Below are 17,988 nucleotides of genomic sequence, written 5' to 3'. Positions count from 1 at the left end.
AGCTGTGGAAACCCAGCCAGATGGGCGGGGTAAAACAAACAAACAAACAAATAATATTAACAATGAAAGGTGGACTATGAATCTTTCATATAAGTAAAAATAATCCTTAACTCTCTGAACAACTCCAACTATTAGAGAATTTAAATTGATTGCATAGCTAAAAACTATTGTATCTGTATGTTTTAGTTTAACGGATTCAAGACAGGCAGTGTTGTCTGTTTAGTCTACTCATCTTAAGGAAAATTCCCACTACCTTCAGATAATGGACACATCAATCCTCATAAACATTCATTTGAAACTAAATGCTGATTTCAATGGATATTGCTGCTGAAACCTCACTGTTCCTGACTTTTAGCTTTATAATAGGTAACTCACAGAATTGACGCAATGAAAAGCTTAGGTTTACTTGATACATCTATATTATATGAATGTTCTCTGATTAAAAAAAATTGTGTACATCACTCTGTGCCAAAGAGCCATTGCTTGTTTTAGAATTCCAGGTTTTCAAGGTATGTAAATGTTACACAACTGTCCTGCAGGTAGATAATGGTAGGACTGCCAATCAAAAGGGGGACAAGTATGAATCTCTGGTGTTAGTTCTTTGGATTCCAACGTAGCTGAAGTATTTTGAAATGTTTTATATGATAGCTCAGAACAAAAAATTAAAGTAAGTAGCAAGGGGAAACCTTGCTCACAAAATAAACTCACTAAACTTTTAAGGACAAGTTGTTTAGTTTCTAACGAAAGAACTAAACAAATCATTCATTCATTCATCATCATATCATATTTTAGCAGCTGCCCACCACTGAAATAAGAGTGTTCACTTTAACGTTACCTACACCCCAAAGGATTTTACTTCTGTAGAACTTCTAGGCATTTGGAAATCCAGTCATAGCTTTCTTTAAATGCTTCCAATGGTTTCTGCAAACTTGGCCTTGCTTCACTGCTAAGCCCTTCTTCTGTTCCAGTAGCTTCTTCCTCCATCCACTTCTGCAGTGCCTAGGAGAAATCCAAACACTAACTAAAAGTCTTATATAAAATGGTCGTGTCAAATAAAATAAACAGTTCAGATAAACCAATTGGTTTGGCATGGAACCACGATTATGCACCAACAATGACTTCTTTTGTGCATTTTTTTGACCACAGCCTTCAGTTTATTTGTGCCTTTATTTGTTGAAGATAAGGAGACAAAGAGAAGCAAAGAAACAAACCGTAGCAGAAGAAACACAAAGAAATATTTCTTCAGGCTGTGTGTGGCAGATCTGTGGATTTATCTCCTCATAAAGAAAATACTGTGTTAAAATATAACCAGTTCTTAAGCAGTTCAGTGGCTTATTGACATTCACCTCTCAAAATCTAGGGTGGATCTGTGTTGAGGACTGAGAATCCTCAACAATCTAATCTCACAATCTGTACAGGGTTGTTTGTACAAGGAGGCAGCGTGGGATGGGGGTCACAGAGGAGAAAGTGATAACTCGTCTCTTAAGTTACTGTATTTTTTGCTCTATAGGATGCACCGGACCATAGGACGCACCTTGTTTTAGAGGGGGAGAACAAGAAAAAAATTTCTCCCCCTCTCTGCGCAGCGCCCCTTCAGGGAAGTGGCAGGAGAAACAGAGCCACTTCCATTTCTCCTCCCGCTTTGCTGAAGGGGCACTGAACAGCTCTCCCTCTCTGCTGAAGCCCGACCCCTCTTGCTCTCCAGGCTTCAGCGAAAGCAACACGAAGCCTCCGGAGTGTGGAGGGAGCACTCCCTCTGCGCTTTGGAGGCTTCGCGTTGCTATCGCTGAAGCCAAGGAGCCTGCATTCGCTCCACGGGACGCACACACATTTCCCCTTAATTTTTGGAGGCAAAAAGTGCGTCCTATAGAGCGAAAAATACGGTATTTCATTTTCAACATTGTTATGCTGTCCCATAACAAAGTTCTCTGTGTGGTGTACAATAAATAAGCAAAAAATACTCTATCTGTTAAATACAAAATGAGACGTAAAATCAAAAGCTACATTAATGCACCCCCCTAAAAAAACCGTAAGTTGAAAGCAGCCTGCAGTAGTTCCTACACTGCTGGGGTAACACTTGCCCATGTTCAGTTTTAGAGTAAGAGGCAAAAAAGATGGATGTCTCCAACCTGAATGGCAATCTTTTTGTACCTTGTATCTTTCCAGAATGTTGAAGCCAAGGGCAGACTGTAGCTTGCGCAGACAAATGGGGCAAAGATCCAATGGGCGTCGGTCCGATTCCTCCAAATGGTTGGAGCCCTGCATGACACATTCTAACCACTGGCAGTGATGCAGTCCAAAGATGTGCCCAATCTCGTGAGTGAGGGTCTGAAACACAGGACCAAATGAAACAAGGAACAATTGGAGCGTGTGTTCTAAGGACCTGACATTCCCCACGGCACTACATATAGGGAAGCTTTTTAATGTATGATGTTTCACTATACAGTGGTGCCCCGCAAGACGAATGCCTCGCAAGACAAAAAACTCGCTAGACGAAAGGTTTTTTCATTCGCGATTTGCCTCGCAAGACGAATTCCCCTATGCGCTTGCTTCGCAAGACGAAAACGTCTTGCGACTTTGTTAAGCCGTTTAAACCGTGCTTCGCAAGAAGAAAAATTCGTTAGACGGCAAAAATTGCGGAACGAATTAATTTCGTCTTGCGGGGCACCACTGTATATTGGAAGCTGCCCAGAGTGGCTGGGGCGACCCAGTCAGATGGGAGAGGCACAATCAATCAATCAAAAGTACTGTATTGCTAGCTCTTTTCCAAGACAAGGTATACACTTAACGGTGATAAAATTCTTGCTCTTTCAGGGAACTTGAACTTGCTGTTATGCAGAGCATTACGCAATAAACCCTCCCAAAACAAAACTTGATATTTTCACTTCCCCAACAAAAACTAACTGTTTATGTATTCTGCGCACAGTGGCTTCCACAGGAAAGGCTTGCTTATGCAGAGCTCCAGCCACATCTGCTTCCCAGTTAAACCAAAACGGTTAACTGTGAGCTGACTATAGGTTCGTCCGTACTTCCGTTTATCCCACAATTTCTAGGCATGGGTCCGAGCAGTTCTTCATTTGCCCCACCGCTTTCCCCGAAAAAACCCACAGTTTACTGCTGAATTGGAACAAGCACCAATCTGCAGGGGGAAAAGCCCAACCCAATTCAGTGGTAAACAATGGGTTTTCCTGAGGGAAAACAGGGTGGATGAGCCTCATTGCCTTAAGAGGGAGGTGAATTGAGTGGCCTATTCTGAGAGGTTTCATGTAGTCAAAGTAAAGCAGCACATCCAAGCAACATGAGCCTCCCAAACACCACACACAAGACAAAAATGTCGAACTCCTAATAAGACTAAATAAATCATGTATTGTTCTGGAGATCTGCTAAACATCCAGTTTGTTATTCTAGATCCAAATACTCCCTTGCTATGGCTAGGCCATCAAGCCACAGTGATGTGACAAAACTGGGATTATATCATTTTGGTTTACTGCCAGCAACAAAGTATTGCGTGTTTTTGTGGTTGTATGCCTTTTAGACACTTTTTTTTTTTTAAAAAAAAGGAGTATAGAAATGGCCTTAAAGAAGTAAAATATATAAACAGTGTTAAGTCCACTTACTTTAACAGAATTAAAGTATTACAGGAAATTAATCAAAGAATTAAAGGAAATGTGGTGACTAAAACACAGATTTGATTTAGATGTGGAAATGTAGTGCCAGGAATCTGAAGCACACCCACTTTGCAGGACCTCAGAAGCAGCTTGCTTGTGATCTCAGGGGTATAGTAGCCATCAAACACAGAATAGTCAGATGGAGGAAGCTTCTTTGTAGTCTTCAGTGTGCCTTTGTAGTTTGCACTGTAAAAGTCGCTGTCATACCTGGCAAAGCTGAAGATCCCCATTCCTTAACAATGCAAAGAGGAAATAAAATTAAGGCTCCCATAAAGGGCAGACGGATGTGGTGACAGGATAATAGCACCAAAATGCTGAATATACTACTGGAAAAGCAAGTACAATACTTCTAGAAAGTCAGAAATGAGGCTTCTTCCCCTCTTCCACCTAGAAGTGACATGGGGGAAACTTACCCATAAGCCCCTGTTGAGATCAGTCCAGCTACAAAAATGTTCTTGCTCAGATACATGAGCTTCATAAGGTCCCAAGGTCTTCCTAGAACTTCTGGGGCCAGCTGTGGCTTCACAGCAGTCATTTCTAAAAAGAATTCCAAGTTTGCTGTGGGAATGGAACATGTATGACTAAGGTCAGGCTGAGAAAGCATGGGTGGGGCTGGGAGTAACCACAGAACTGCAGCCCCACTGCAGCCCCCACCTTTAGCTACAACTTGCTTCAAGCAAGTTGATGGATAGCATTTTTATTTTATTTTTACATTTGAATCCTAAAGGTAAAGGTACCCCTGCCCGTACGGGCCAGTCTTGCCAGACTCTAGGGTTGTGCGCTCATCTCACTCTATAGGCCGGGAGCCAGCGCTGTCCGCAGACACTTCCGGGTCACGTGGCCAGTGTGACAAGCTGCATCTGGCGAGCCAGCGCAGCACACACGGAAACGCCGTTTACCTTCCCGCTGGTAAGCGGTCCCTATTTATCTACTTGCACCTGGGGGTGCTTTCGAACTGCTAGGTTGGCAGGCGCTGGGACCGAACGACGGGAGCGCACCCCGCCGCGGGGATTCGAACCGCCGACCATGCGATTGGCAAGTCCTAGGCGCTGAGGCTTTTACCCACAGCGCCACCCGCATCCCATTTGAATCCTATCCCTACCCTTCCTCTAAGGAGCTCATTACTGTCCTGTAAGAGTTAAGGGAGTCAGGTGAAGGGAGGACAGGCCTCCTGCACTTTTAATAGTTTGTGTAGAGATGGGAGTTTTAGCAAGTGTACATGCATTACTGAATTTCCTCTGAAATGGTCTCTTGTGTGTGACTAATAAAGTTGCAGGAGTCCAGCCCTCTTTTGAATCTGGCCAATCTCCTCTTACCTTAGGGAAATGACTTGCTCAAAACTCGAGCCACTTCATCGCACTCAAAGAAAATTTCTATTTTGCATAGATTTGTATGGCCTTCCTCTAAACTTGGTAAGCGCTGTTGTTCATTAGCACACCTCAAGGTGGTGTGTTGCAAAGGTCAGAGTTTCAGGAAGGGGGTGGTAGGTTTTATCATGAAAATGATATGAAAATGATATTGCAAAAATGAGAAGAGACCCAATCTCGCCTAGTTTTATCCTCATGGTCCAGAATGCCCTACTGTCCTAGACAGCACAGGAGACTTCATTACAAAACTGTTTTGTATGTGCTATTGCCACCCCTCTGTGGTCAAGAGATGTACTGCAACCCTCTTGCAAATCCTCCCTCCCTCTGCACTGTTTATTGGACCTTTATTGAATCGAAAGAACCCAGCAGAACCTTTTCAAAAGAATAATTCATTTTCACAACATCAAGCTGGAAATTCTGCAGAAACACCTACCATCTCCGGTATGAAATCTACTGTCCTGATGGGGTAGGAAGGAAAAGCCCAGTTGCTCTAGTGCAGGCACAAAACCATGTTCTATCTCAGCAGAAATTTCACAACAATCTGCACAGCCGTATTCATTGCAGGTTCATACTAGCATGGGGCCTTAAAAGTTTCTGTTCAGCTTACTTATAGTTATTGCCAGTGCCTTAAATGTGAAGAGGCTGGCTCCGCCATTCAAAGGCTGGGAAGGTAGGGAACGATGTACACCAGGAGTGGAGAAACTCAACCCCCAACAGCCCCAGCCAATGGTCAGGGATGATGGCTGGAGAGCCACAGGTTCCTAACCCCTCATCTACATAGTCAGAGCCATGCTGGATCTGCACAAAGGCTTCTAGGATCCTGTGTGAGTAAATAATGCCATTAATCTATGCCAGAAGGCTCTGTGCTGTGTGGAGGATATTCTTCATTCTCACAAGCTGAGCTCTGCTATCATGGCCATGCAGTCATGCATCACACCCTGTCCTCAAGTGGGATGCCTGCAGCTTCAGAGTTGGACTTCAGCTTGCCAGAAGGAAAGATGCCAATCTGAATTCCATCTGTGGCAAAGTTTAACACTGACTACACAGGGTAAGCAGTGGAACAAGATGTGCAGCACAGCTCCCTCAGAAGCAGCCTCAATTTTCAAAGCTTGCTTTCTTCCTCATCATGTGCACTGATAAATAAGAAATGCTTTCCCCTCAATGTGTGTTGTATTTTTATATATAAATACATATACCAAAATAAAAAGTGCACTTCTGGAGCAGCCCCACTGCTCAAAAAATAGTTGGCTTGTAGTCAGTCTTACAGTGGTATCTCTGGTTACGAACTTAATTCATTCCGGAGGTCCGTTCTTAACCTGAAACCGTTCTTAAGCTGAGGTACCACTTTAGCTAATGGGGCCTCCTGCTGCCGCCACTGCACAATTTCTGTTCTCATCCTGAGGTAAAGTTCTTAACCCGAGGTACTACTTCCGGGTTAGCGGAGTCTGTAACCCGGGGTGTTTGTAACCCGAGGTACCACTGTACTGATGTTTTGTGCAAAGACAGAAGAAGCTCATTATCAAATTTAAGTCATATAAAGTCTTGATGACTTGATAAAGGAATAAACAATGTATATACCTTCAGTCAAGGAGGCTTGGCCAAAGACGAAATTCCAGGAGTCCTTTGGGTAAAGATCTATCATGGTTACTCCCACAATACAAAAAGCATCCTTTGGCTTTTTTTTCTTTAGGTAACTCAAGAGGTGACCTGTATGAACAACAGACGTAGGTCTCTCTCAGCAGAAGCAAAAGGACAGGAGATTGTAAATGCTCTAAAACAGTGATAGCATAACCCAGAATTCCAGATGGCTTTTGGAGCTATCTAGTTCTATTAAAATTAATGTGACATTTGCAATGATAATAAGTAGAGATATACAGGGGGGGGGGAACCTATGAGAGAGAGCAGGGCAAAGAGATTTCCTTTATTGTGCCCTCCAGTATGTCTCCTTGCTTTTGGAAGTTGTTTTTTTTTTTTTTTTTGGCTTGATGGAAGACGGCCCAGGATCTGAAAGCTCTCAAGTCCCTCTGATGGCTTACAATCATAGGGCTGTAGAGTTAGAAGGGACCCTGAGGATCATCTAGTCCAGCCCCCCTGAAATGCAGGAATAGGCAGCTGTCCCATATGGGGATGGAGCCTGCGACCCTGGTGTTATCAACACCACGCTCTAACCACTGAGCCTACCGCATTTAGAATGCTTCTGACCCAAGGGAGGCAAATTCTGCTCATCCCTTTGGAAGTGCTGAAGTCATCGTGCAAATTTGTCTTGGGTTCCAGCCCAGGCTCCATGAAACGTTCAGGACTGAAGGGCAACAGGATGAGCCTGCCTCCTCCCTGGGCTTGTGCTGGGCTGGAGGGAAGCAAGAAGTGAGTGTCATGGTTTCCTTTCAGCCACCCACTTTGAGCACCAGCCAGCTGAGAGTTTATGCCTACACACTTGCTTTCCACTACAAAAGGCCTGTGCCTACACATTGCCATGTACACACATTGCCCAGAGACTGCTTTTGCTGAAGGGGAGGGGTGTTCCCAAACCCACTACAGTGGTACCTCGCAAGACAAAAAACGCGCAAGACGAAAGAGTTTTCCGTTTTTTGAGTCGTTCCGCAAGACGAATTTCCCTATGGGCTTGCTTCGCAAGACGAAACGTCTTGCAAGTTCTTGCGAGTTTGTTTCCTTTTTCTTAAAGCCGCTAAGCCGCTAATAGCCGTGCTTCGCAAGATGAAAAAACCGCAAGACGAAGAGACTCATGGAACGGATTAATTTCATCTTGCGAGGTACCACTGTATTTTCCAGCAGCTTTAAAGGGTCTTAATGCTAAGCCATGCTATACAAAAGGAATACCAGATACCTATGTCCTTTACCTACCACCGAGTTAAGCATTCTCCACAGAGAAAAGCAGCAGTTTACCACTAAGCAAATGAAACTGCAGTTTTGTACTCTCCCATTTTGTTTCCGCACAGGCCTCTATCTATAGCGCCAGGGGAAGGACACAGCCAGAATTTCCCTCCAGATATAAATAATTTTCAGTTGAAAAGGAATCTAGCTGTCATAACTCTTGCCTACTATCAAGAGTCTACACAACAGATTTTAAGACAGTTATAGTTAGTGTGAATAAGATCCATCCAAATACAGTCACTGTAACAATAAGTAATGGTTTGTTGTTATGTGAATAAGCCAGGGAGAGTCACAGAACTGTGCACCCTTCTTCATTTCATTTCCTTATGTGGCATGGAGAACATTGGTAAGTTTTTACTTCTGCCTGTAACAAAGTAGAGTTTACTACTATGTCAGAACTGAGACAAACTGTGGTTTGCCTTAGCTATGGTTAACTGAAACAAGCATTCTGTGGACCAAGCTGGAAGAGGTGCTGAGGGGCCTGTCATCTAATCTTCTACGCTTTATTTTTCAAGTTGAAAGCAGCTACAGCAAGATGGAGTGGCTCTTGGGGAGAGGGTATTTAACGCTCTCAATCTCCAGTGTTGTTTTCCTGCTTTAAGGCAGCAAACCTATACAGCCAGTTGACTCAGTATGACTTATTCTTAAGTATGCATGTACTGAATAGGAATGTAAATCACAAACACAACCTCCCAAAGCTGTTGTTTGTCCCACAGGTGACAAAACCATACAAAAACTGAACAGGAGCACTAGTACTGGGAGGAGCCATAACTCAGCGGAAAAACACATGCAGAAGGTTCCTGGTTCAACCCCAGGCAACTTCAGTTAAAAAGATCACTTAGCAAGACCCTGAAGAGCTGCTGCCAGTCAGAGTAGGCTAGAATGGGATGGACAGAGAAATACTCTCAAATCCAAAGAAGCTTCCTAGGTTTTATATTTCTAAGCGTTGCTCTTTGCAGCTGGTGTGAACCGCTGGTCACCCTTCTTGCCTTCATGGTTAAGAACTGCACAGAAGAATGACAGGCTCACAAGGAAGAATCTCAAAGGCTCAATGCATGAAGCTGACATAAAATCCACGAGAGTTTGAAGACTTTTGAAGTACCTTCTCATTTGCTTTCTGATTACAGCCAGTCATTCAGGAGTAAGAATTCTCAGTGTTCTTACTTGCTAAAAAGAGTGCCATAATGCTATTTTAACACAGCTGAGATTTATAAGCTAGCCCACAGAACTGGCAAAATTGATTTAACGCCATGAGAAAGTCCCAATCCAAAAGTGTTCCATCTGTTCCTCATACCCAGTGCTTTTTTTCCTGGGGGGGGGGGGGCAGGGACGCATATCCCTAAACATTTTGTGAATCTAAGTTTGGCCTCATTGAGGGGCAGTATTTCAATATGAGTAGGAAAATGAGGGTACCCTTAAACATTTTTTTAAAGGAAAAAAAAGCACTGCTCATACCTGCATGAATCTGCAGATTGTGTGTGTTTTCATTGATCCGAAAAGGGCAACCTGTGTGTGAAACTGGCACTGGTCCTAGGATTCGTACAATCAAGCCATAGTAAAAGGCTTCACAGTAATCCTTTAGCCATTTCATGTAGACATCTGGGCTAACTCTGGAATCTCCAAAAGAACCTACCAAAAAACAGTGAAGAAAAGCAGCGTGTTATAGTTTCAGCTGTATAGTTCTCCCCCCCTCCCACCTTAAACTACATGAAGAGCTATTGTATACATAGTACTATTTTAAAATATGAGATATGGGTTTGCATTCAATATAGTGCTAAAGAAATCATTCCATCAGTACAAACATTTAGGCTTGCAAAAGAACAATCTTCCCTCTCCTCCCTCCCCGATGTGCTGTCTTGGAAGTTCTCGCAAAACTTTTGAGCAGATTTGGGGAGGGCACTGGGGGGAGTCATCTTGTGCTAGCGAGAATCATTGTGCTGGCTTCAGTTACTACATTAATTTAGTTGAATACATCCCATGATTTGTAGTATTTATCTTGTCTGGCTTTAGAATAAGACTCTGAGATGTGCACCATTAGTCTTGTTTTAAAAATGAGGAACAAAGGCAGAGAGATAATGGTTTGCCAAAGACCATCTAATGCAGGAGTGGCCAACATGGTGCCCTCTAGATTTTGTTGGACTACAACCCCCATAAACCCAAGTAAGCATGGCAAAAGACCAGAGATAATGGAAGTTGTAGTCTAACATTTGGATGGCACCACGTTGGCTATCTCATTGAATAAGTCATAGGGCAGAAGGTTCACAATGCAGAGAAATGTAGACTTACTGGTACTTATTGGGCAGCAAGCCCCACTGAATTTAATTAGACTTACTTCTGAGTAAACATGTACATGGTTTGGCTTTACTTTATCTGTCTGTTTATATCCCACTGGGCATGATATTTATCTCCTGCATATTTTGGTAGGGAGAGCCACCTTGTCTTGGCTGTCATTCCAAATAGTAAGCCAGGGGTGGGGGGGGGGCTGAGATAAAAGTGAAAAGGGGTGTGTTGGCAAAACTATCCAGCACAGTCACAACTGGCTATCAAAGCCAGGAAACATTATCTGAGGGTCAATTTTACATTTTCCATTTTTAATGGCATACAAAAAGCAAAAACTCTACAAAGGCAAGCACTCAAAAAGTAGTGAAGGTTAAAATTATGGTTGTATATATGATGCAAGAACACAGCAGACATGCTTAAATTCAATTTATTGCAATGGGATATACCTGTACACTTAAGTCTGTTGATATCAGTGGGACTTTTAAACAAAGTAAACAAAAGTTTGAACTACACTTATATAACTAGGACACCCTTTTTAAAGTTCTTTTGCTCAGCAGCAGAGTGCATACTCCTCTCTGAAATCTTGGAGAACTGCTACCACTCAGTGCAAACTAGAGGTCGGAAGAATTTAGGCTTGTGGCCCACTTTGTTTTTTACTAGAACATCAAGAACCAAAGCCATGTGCAAAATACATACATTAGTTTGAATAAATGAGGGTGACTATAAGCAAACTTTGAGTTTAGGAATTTGTTTTCAATTCTAGAATTCAATTTTGCTCACAGTCCTTTCACACAAATGACCTCTCCTGTTTAAAAAGGTAAAGGTAGAGGACCCCTGACAGTTAAGTCCAGTCGCGAACAACTCTGGGGTTGCAGTGCTCATCTCGCTTTACTGGCCAAGGGAGCTGACGTTTGTCCGCAGAAAGTTTTTCCGGGTCATGTGGCCAGCATGACTAAGCCACTTCTGGCGAAACCAGAGCAGCGCACGGAAACGCTGTTTACCTTCCCGTCAGAGCAGTACCTATTTATCTACTTGCACTTTGATGTGCTTTCGAACTGCTAGGTTGGCAGGAGCAGGGACCGAGCAACAGGAGCTCACCCCGTCGCGGGGATTTGAACCGCCAACCTTCCGATCGGCAGGCCCCAGGCTCAGTGGTTTAGACCACAGCGCCACCTGCATCACAAATACCGTATTTTTTGCACCATAACACTCACTTTTTTCCTCCTAGAAAGTAAGGGGAAATGTTTGTGCGTGTTATGGAGGGAATGCCTACGGGTGGCATGCCTACGGATTTTCCTCCTCTAAAAACTACGTGCGTGTTATAGAGTGAAAAATACGGTACCCACTCCTGTTTAGCTTTCTTTATTTCAGCAGTCTAATTTAGGTATAATAAACCGCTTTGTTGTTGCTACTGCTAGACAACTGAAAGTCAGACTCCCCGGCTAGGCATAACTTGCAAACCACCCAGAGATCTACCAGCAGATCCTGATCTACTTTCTGCCCACTTCTGAGCAAGACGTTACCCAGGACTCTATGTAAAGCAGGTTTCTATGCTTCTCATGTACCTCATCCTGATTTACCAATTCCTATGTGTCATGAAACACTTTCTAGACTTCAAAGGACTGGATATACAATAAGGCATATGGTGAGGCTTCACAGGTGTCCAGTGTCAACCAAGTGCACCCCAAAATATGAGTGATATCTGCTGCAATGTCCAAGGGCTCTGTGGTATATGGGCACAGACCGTTCAAAGTGAAAAGGCTTCCCTGAAGGTGGAAAGCTTGAAAAACACCAGCTTAATTAGTTCCTATTTAATGACTCATTAAAGAACCCGCCTAGCTTGGTTAGCATACTTTATTGGCCATAAGGTTCTGTGGGCAGCATTACCAATGGGCTGAACATAAATCCGATTTTTCTGGGGAGTTGGTGTCTTTCTGCAAGGGTCATGATAAAACTGTGCAAAATCCTGGGTGGGTTCTGGGTGTGAGGAGATCCAATCCGACTCAGAATGCAGCGTGATGGGCTTGAAAAGAACACTGCCTGGCCGAAATGCTTCATTTAGCAAAGCCTTCTCCTTAGGGTTAAACTTCTCATAAAGTTTTGCAAGCTGTGTGTCCTTGGAAACCAGGGCTGCCTTCAGCACCTCCTCAGAATGTTTAATAACCTTCATCTAATGAAAGAGAAAGACGAAAAGTGTTACATCATCTGCATTTCCCATGCACACATTTTTATTTTATTTTAAACTGTTCCCTTTCTTCCACCACTCCTCACAAGCTCCTATTATTCCTTTCACGATTAGTAACCAGCCATATTTTGCAGCTTGCTGCTTACTCAGCAACCATCAAGTCCTACATGTGCAACATTCAGCTTCCTCATTCCTGTCCTATTTCCATACCCAACCATCATTTCACAATCAGCTTCTGCTTTTGGACAAGACGAGCATGTGAAAGGCTTGCTACAAACTCAGTTGTCAGCCTAGTTCCATACAATGTTCACTGGGTCACTACATCCCAACTTTCACCAAAAAAAACCCAGCCACATTTACATCAGTCTGAAACCCACATTGTAACAAGATCTAGGTGGTTCTTAAATCCAGTTACAATTCATGACGTCTCTCCTAATGAAATCGAAGCAGTGGTTTATTAGACTCGTCACTCTGTCTTCAACCACAGCCCATTCTGAACATCTGAGAAACATTAAACAGCACAGGAAACCCATTCTATCATGAATGGCCTTTTAAAATCACATATTAATGATCAGCAGTGCCATCAGTACAGGATGTTGTGGTATGTTCTTATCTTCCTCTTCTGACATGCGTGTGTTTGGGGCAGGAGGAGGGGAGAGGTGGAGTTAGAGAAGAAGTCCCAGACCCTGAATCTTCCCTAATGAGAACAGCAAGACACACATGGCTTTGAAAACTATCTGTATGATTTACCAATTTGCTCATTTAGGTAGGCATTTCTGGGTCTGCGTTTTCAGACTATGCCCTCAGAATATTTAGAGGGACGCTATAGGAAAATCCCAGTAGAAAAGCGACTTTGTATATGTGGCAGTTGAAGATCTATACCATTATGTACTATACTGTCGTTTGTATTCTGAACTGAGAGCTAAGTATATTCTTGAATTGTTATGTAAGATGACTGAAGCAGACTACTGAGTGAAGATCACGTGTTTGTTGTCTGACTTGATAAGTCTGTGATAAACAACATGGCAAGATTTGCAGTTGCTGCCCAAAAACTAAGAAGAATGTTCATCAAGGATAATATGGTGGACTGCAAAGATCTGATCATCAATGAAATATAGAAACTCGTGCTTTGGTTTGCAATTTAAGATATATATGTATGTATATCTATGTATATGTATGTATCAATTGGCTAATACTGACTTTTAATGGTGTATCTAGGCACATACCGTATAGCATGGATAGGATGTATACAGTGGTAAAAAAGGTAAAGGTACTCCTGACAGTTGGGTTCAGTCGCGGACGACTGCATCTCGCTCTATAGGCCGAGGGAGCCGGAGTTTGTCCACAGACAGCTTCCAGGTCATGTGGCCAGCATGACTAAGCTGCTTCTGGCGAGTCAGAGCAGTGCACGGAAATGCCATTTACCTTCCTGCCAGAGCGGTACCTATTTATCTACTTGCACTTTGACATGCATTCAAACTGCTAGGTTGGCAGGAGCAGGGACCGAGCTTCTGATCGGCAAGCCCTAGGCTCTGTGGTTTAGACCACAGTGCCACCTGTGTCCCATGTATACAGTGGTACCTTGGTTTAAGAACAAACAACTTAGTTTATGAACAACTTGGATTAAGAATGCTGCAAACCTGGAAGTAGGTGTTTTGGTTTGTGAACTTTGCCTTGGAAGCAGAACATGTTTCGTTTCCTGTTGAGTGTGTTCCATTTGTAAATTGAGTCCCTGCTGCTATGGGAAAGCACGCCTTGGTTTCAGAATGCTTTGGTTTAAGAGCAGACTTCCGGAACGGATTAAGTTCGTAAACCAAGGTACCACTGTATTTATTTGTAGTGATGGTTTGACCATGATGATCGCAAATGACCAGGATGGCCGCAACAACAAATAAATTCGATTCTGATTTGTATTTTACATGAATGTGTCTGTTGTAGGTGCCATTAAAAACTCCAGGAAACACCAAAAGATTACTTTAGGTCTGTTCAAGAGCTTGGGCCTGCCCAGTGGCAGTTTAAAGGAAGAAAAGGAGGAAAAAAAACCATTGACATCTTAACATATCCCAAACTTCTTTCAAAAGTTCCCTCAGTTTCAAAAACAAATTGCTACTTGACTTGGGTGGTGAAGAAAAGCTGCTCTTTTACACACATATGTCAAAAGCCACCCTGAATGTAAGAAGCTAAAGGTCCCAGACTGGGTGTCATGGGAGCACTTCTTAAGGTACACTAGCTTCAACAATTTTTTCAGAGCTTGTTTCCCGAAACAATTTTCTTGAATTTATTGTTTGTTTGCTTATTTAATGTTTCCCTTGCCCTTCCTGCTATCAGAGCTCAGGACACCTTGGCAATGAAAAGCCATAGAAGTCATCATATGAACATAAACTTAAAAACAGTAGCTACTCATCATGCTCAATACAGTAGAAAGAAATAATAGGCTGTCATTCCCAATCACCTTTCCCCAAAGGCTTAGCCAAGTATTTATTTATTTTTACTGTTAGCAAAAAGGAGACAATTATATAGATCAGCCACAGTTCTGTGAAGAAGGTTCTGACAGAACAATGAAGCTGCTTAGCAAACGTCTTCATCATCTAGCCTATAAAATATAATTTTGTGCCTATATGCATTGGACAGTGTGCAGTTACCCAGACCCCTTGCTATTTTATTCTGAGCAAATCAGCTGCCATTGCACTTACAAACACATGGCAGGACCAGCTTCAGGGGCTCCTAGGGCAAGATGCACCAAATGGGCCCCTTTTCAGAATGGATTTAATGGATTTACCTCCTCCTTCCTTCACCCCTCTGCTGACCTCTCACTCTTGTTCCCCCAGAGCAGCCTTTTTCAACCTGTGAGTCCCCAGATGATGTTGGACTACAACTCCCATCACCCCTAGCTAGCAAGGCTAGAGCTCAGGGATGATGGGAGTTGTAGTCCAACAACATCTGGGGACCCACAGGTTGAGAACGGCTGCCCCAGAGGGAAGGCACAAGGCAAGTGAGGGAAGCTGCTCTGTCTTCTCTCTTGTATGCTCAACGGGGACAGGTGAGTAGGATGTAACAGTGAGGAGGAACAGGGCCAGGAGGCGGGGGCAAATGTGTTAGCAGTGGACCGACCGCAGAGATGGGGCCCTCAACAATGCTGCTTTTTGTTGAGATTGCTGCATTGCACAAGAGGACTAGAGGAAATTTAAGGACTATTTGAATAAATATTGTAATATAAAAAATTAGAAATTACTTGAAAGAAACAAATAGGCCTAGGATTAAACTAAGTTATAATGAAATAAACGGGATTTAGAATGTTAACCAAGTCAACCAAGATGTTTAAAAGGTTAGATTTGTGAAGAATTAAGTTTGTTGTTATTGTTTATCTGTTTATTGTTCCTTCCCTCCTCCCTCTCCCCCCGTTTTTGTGTATCATTTTGCTTTGTGGTTTGTGTTATCATTGTGGAAAAATCTAATAAAATTTTTATTTTAAAAAAGAAAAAAGTTTCCTGCATTGCAGGGGGTTGGACTAGATGACCCTCGGGGTCCCTTCCAACTCAACAATTCTGTGATTCTCTAACTTTTCAAGAGACTGCATTTAATATTTCAGTTTCTGGCTAAGTGCGTGTGCTTTATATTTGACTTGGTTTTGTAATGTTTGGGTTGTTTTATTTGATGCTTTAATATAGGTTATAAACTGCTTTGAGATTTTCCCCCTTTAAAAATATAGAGAGAAAATCTCTCTCTCTCTCTCTGTGTGTGTGTGTGTGTCTGTCTGTGTGTCTGTCCCTGGGAAATGGGGACTCTTGGGAGGGCCTGAGCAGTTTGCACCCCTGACCCAGTACAATACACCACCCCCTGCCCTGACTGTGACACTTCCATCCTTGACTCATGGGTGTAGCCAAGGGGGGCAGCTGCCCCCCAAATCAATCAAAATCAATACATGAGGTTCTGCCCCCCCCCGCCCCCCGTAACAAAAGCCTGTCCCCTCCTTAACAAAAATCCTGGCTATGCCCATGCTAGAAGGCCCCCTCCCTCCCTCCGGCGTCGTCCTCGGGGACCTCTGTTTTGACACCAACACCCAAGCACCTCTCCCCTCACAGCTGAACCCCCAAAAGCAACGCGCCGCTTCCGCGGGCCGCCACGCCCAGGCGAGGCCTACCTCCACAGGCACGCCCCTCTCTCATAGCCGCGGCCCACACGGCCCGGCTCGGCCTGCTCCGCCCTTCCGCGTCGGCCGCGAAGCCCGGCTCGGTTCCAGCCGTTGCCAGGCGGACTGAGAGGGCGGAGGCCGGGCTCGGGCCTTCTCCAGACGCGAGGGCTCTGCTCCCGGATTCGTAGCCCGGCCGGCCGTGAGGGAAGCAGCAGGCCGGCTGGTCTGCCTTCCTGCCTCAGAATATGCAGGGCCTGGTCGACGGGAGAGATGCTGCCATCTCCGCTTCGGAATATATATATATTTACGCCTACGCTAAGGCACAGTCATGGGAGCGAACTCCTAGGGGTCGAGGTCCCTTCGCCCTCCCCCCCCCCGCTACAAAAAAATAAAATATTTGAAGGGGCCTGCCCCCTCCCCTAAACAAGTTTGATGGGCATTGCGGCCCAAAGTGGCTGGGGATACTCAGCGGGATGGGTAATAATAAATATTATATTATTATTATTATTATTATTATTATTATTATTATTATTATTATTATTATTATTATTAAAATGTTGTGGGTGCGCCCCATCATGTGATCGATTATGCAGGCTTACCTGGGCCTCCCCCCCCCTCCAGAATATATTATTCAAGTTGGCACCCCTGGGCACAATGCAGTCACACGCAGGTAGTGAGTGTCTCTAAGCATGTGCCGAGTGCATTTCTCTCAACGCTGTTTTAAGGGGGCTGCCGCCATGGGCGTATCCAGGGATTTATGTTGGCACATCCACCTGTCATCCTCCTCCAGTGGCGTAGCGTGGGGGGTGCCAGGGGTGCCGGGCGCAAAATTTGGGGGGGCGCGTTTGGCCGGCCCTCCTCGAGGAAGCAGGAACCCCACTGTCCTCTGACCTCCTCCGAAGCCTGGCGGTGGGGCGGAGAGACCTTCTCCCTGCGCCAGCCTTCGGATGGCTGTCCTGAAGGCTTGTGGGAGCAGTGGCGTAGCGTGGGGGGTGCAGGGGGGCCTGCTGCACCTGGCGCAACATCTGGGGGGGCGCGGAAGAGACTCGAGTGCTAAAATTCACGGGTTAGGGGGCGCAAATTACTTGCCTTGCCCCGGGTTAGGGGGCGCAAATTACTTGCCTTGCCCCGGGTGCTGAGAACCCACGCTACGCCACTGTCCTCCTCTGTCCGGCTCTCTTAAGATTTGGAATGAAATGTCTCCACAACAGCTCTTTTCTATTGTACTTTCTTTTGACCCCAAGCGCTCAGGAAAATCTGTCCAAATCTTCAGTCGTTTGCAAAGTAGGAAGTTAAATGAAAAAACTGCATCAGGGAGAACCTTTCATGAGGTTAACGAGTGTATTTTGCAAAATTACAAAGAACATGCCTTTTTCCATTTTATTTTTAAATCTATAAACTAAAACAAGCTTTCTTGGATTTGCTGAAAACCTTTTCAGCACTTCTCAAATTCCTCCTTTCCCC

The 17,988-nt window shown here is 44.1% G+C and overlaps 1 protein-coding gene across 3 annotated transcripts; it reads right to left on the bottom strand.

Annotated features, from left to right (window-relative positions):
- Positions 1–844: 844 nt before the first annotated feature.
- Positions 845–17,275, bottom strand: AMZ2 (archaelysin family metallopeptidase 2). 3 transcript variants are annotated; one of them, XM_082212754.1, is made up of 7 exons: positions 17,124–17,275; positions 12,095–12,377; positions 9,383–9,556; positions 6,614–6,742; positions 3,737–3,900; positions 2,152–2,328; positions 845–999 (listed from the first exon to the last, which is right to left on the bottom strand). In XM_082212754.1, exons 2-7 carry the CDS (start codon positions 12,375–12,377, stop codon positions 853–855), a joined length of 1,074 nt encoding a protein of 357 aa, XP_082068880.1. In that variant the 5' UTR covers positions 17,124–17,275; the 3' UTR covers positions 845–852. The 3 variants fall into 3 exon arrangements, with proteins under 3 accessions (XP_082068880.1, XP_082068879.1, XP_082068881.1); XM_082212753.1 differs by lacking the exon at positions 17,124–17,275 and adding an exon at positions 16,534–16,683; XM_082212755.1 differs by lacking the exons at positions 6,614–6,742; positions 17,124–17,275 and adding an exon at positions 16,534–16,683.
- Between the last annotated feature and the right edge of the window lie 713 nt (positions 17,276–17,988).

The sequence above is a fragment of the Podarcis vaucheri genome, assembly GCF_965113315.1.
Source record: "Podarcis vaucheri genome assembly, chromosome: 2".
NCBI lineage: Eukaryota > Metazoa > Chordata > Lepidosauria > Squamata > Lacertidae > Podarcis > Podarcis vaucheri.
Note: the sequence above shows the minus strand (reverse complement) of the source record. Positions and strands in the feature narration are given on the sequence as shown.

Coding starts and splice junctions, on each gene's coding strand:
- AMZ2 (XM_082212754.1), bottom strand. CDS start 12,377: ATGAAGGTTATTAAACATTCTGAGGAGGTGCTGAAGGCAGCCCTGGTT. Junction 6,743..9,382: donor CAATCTGCAGATTCATGCAG/GTATGAGCAGTG, acceptor TTGTTCATACAG/GTCACCTCTTGAGTTACCTA. Junction 2,329..3,736: donor TGCTTCTGAGGTCCTGCAAA/GTGGGTGTGCTT, acceptor CCTGTGTTTCAG/ACCCTCACTCACGAGATTGG.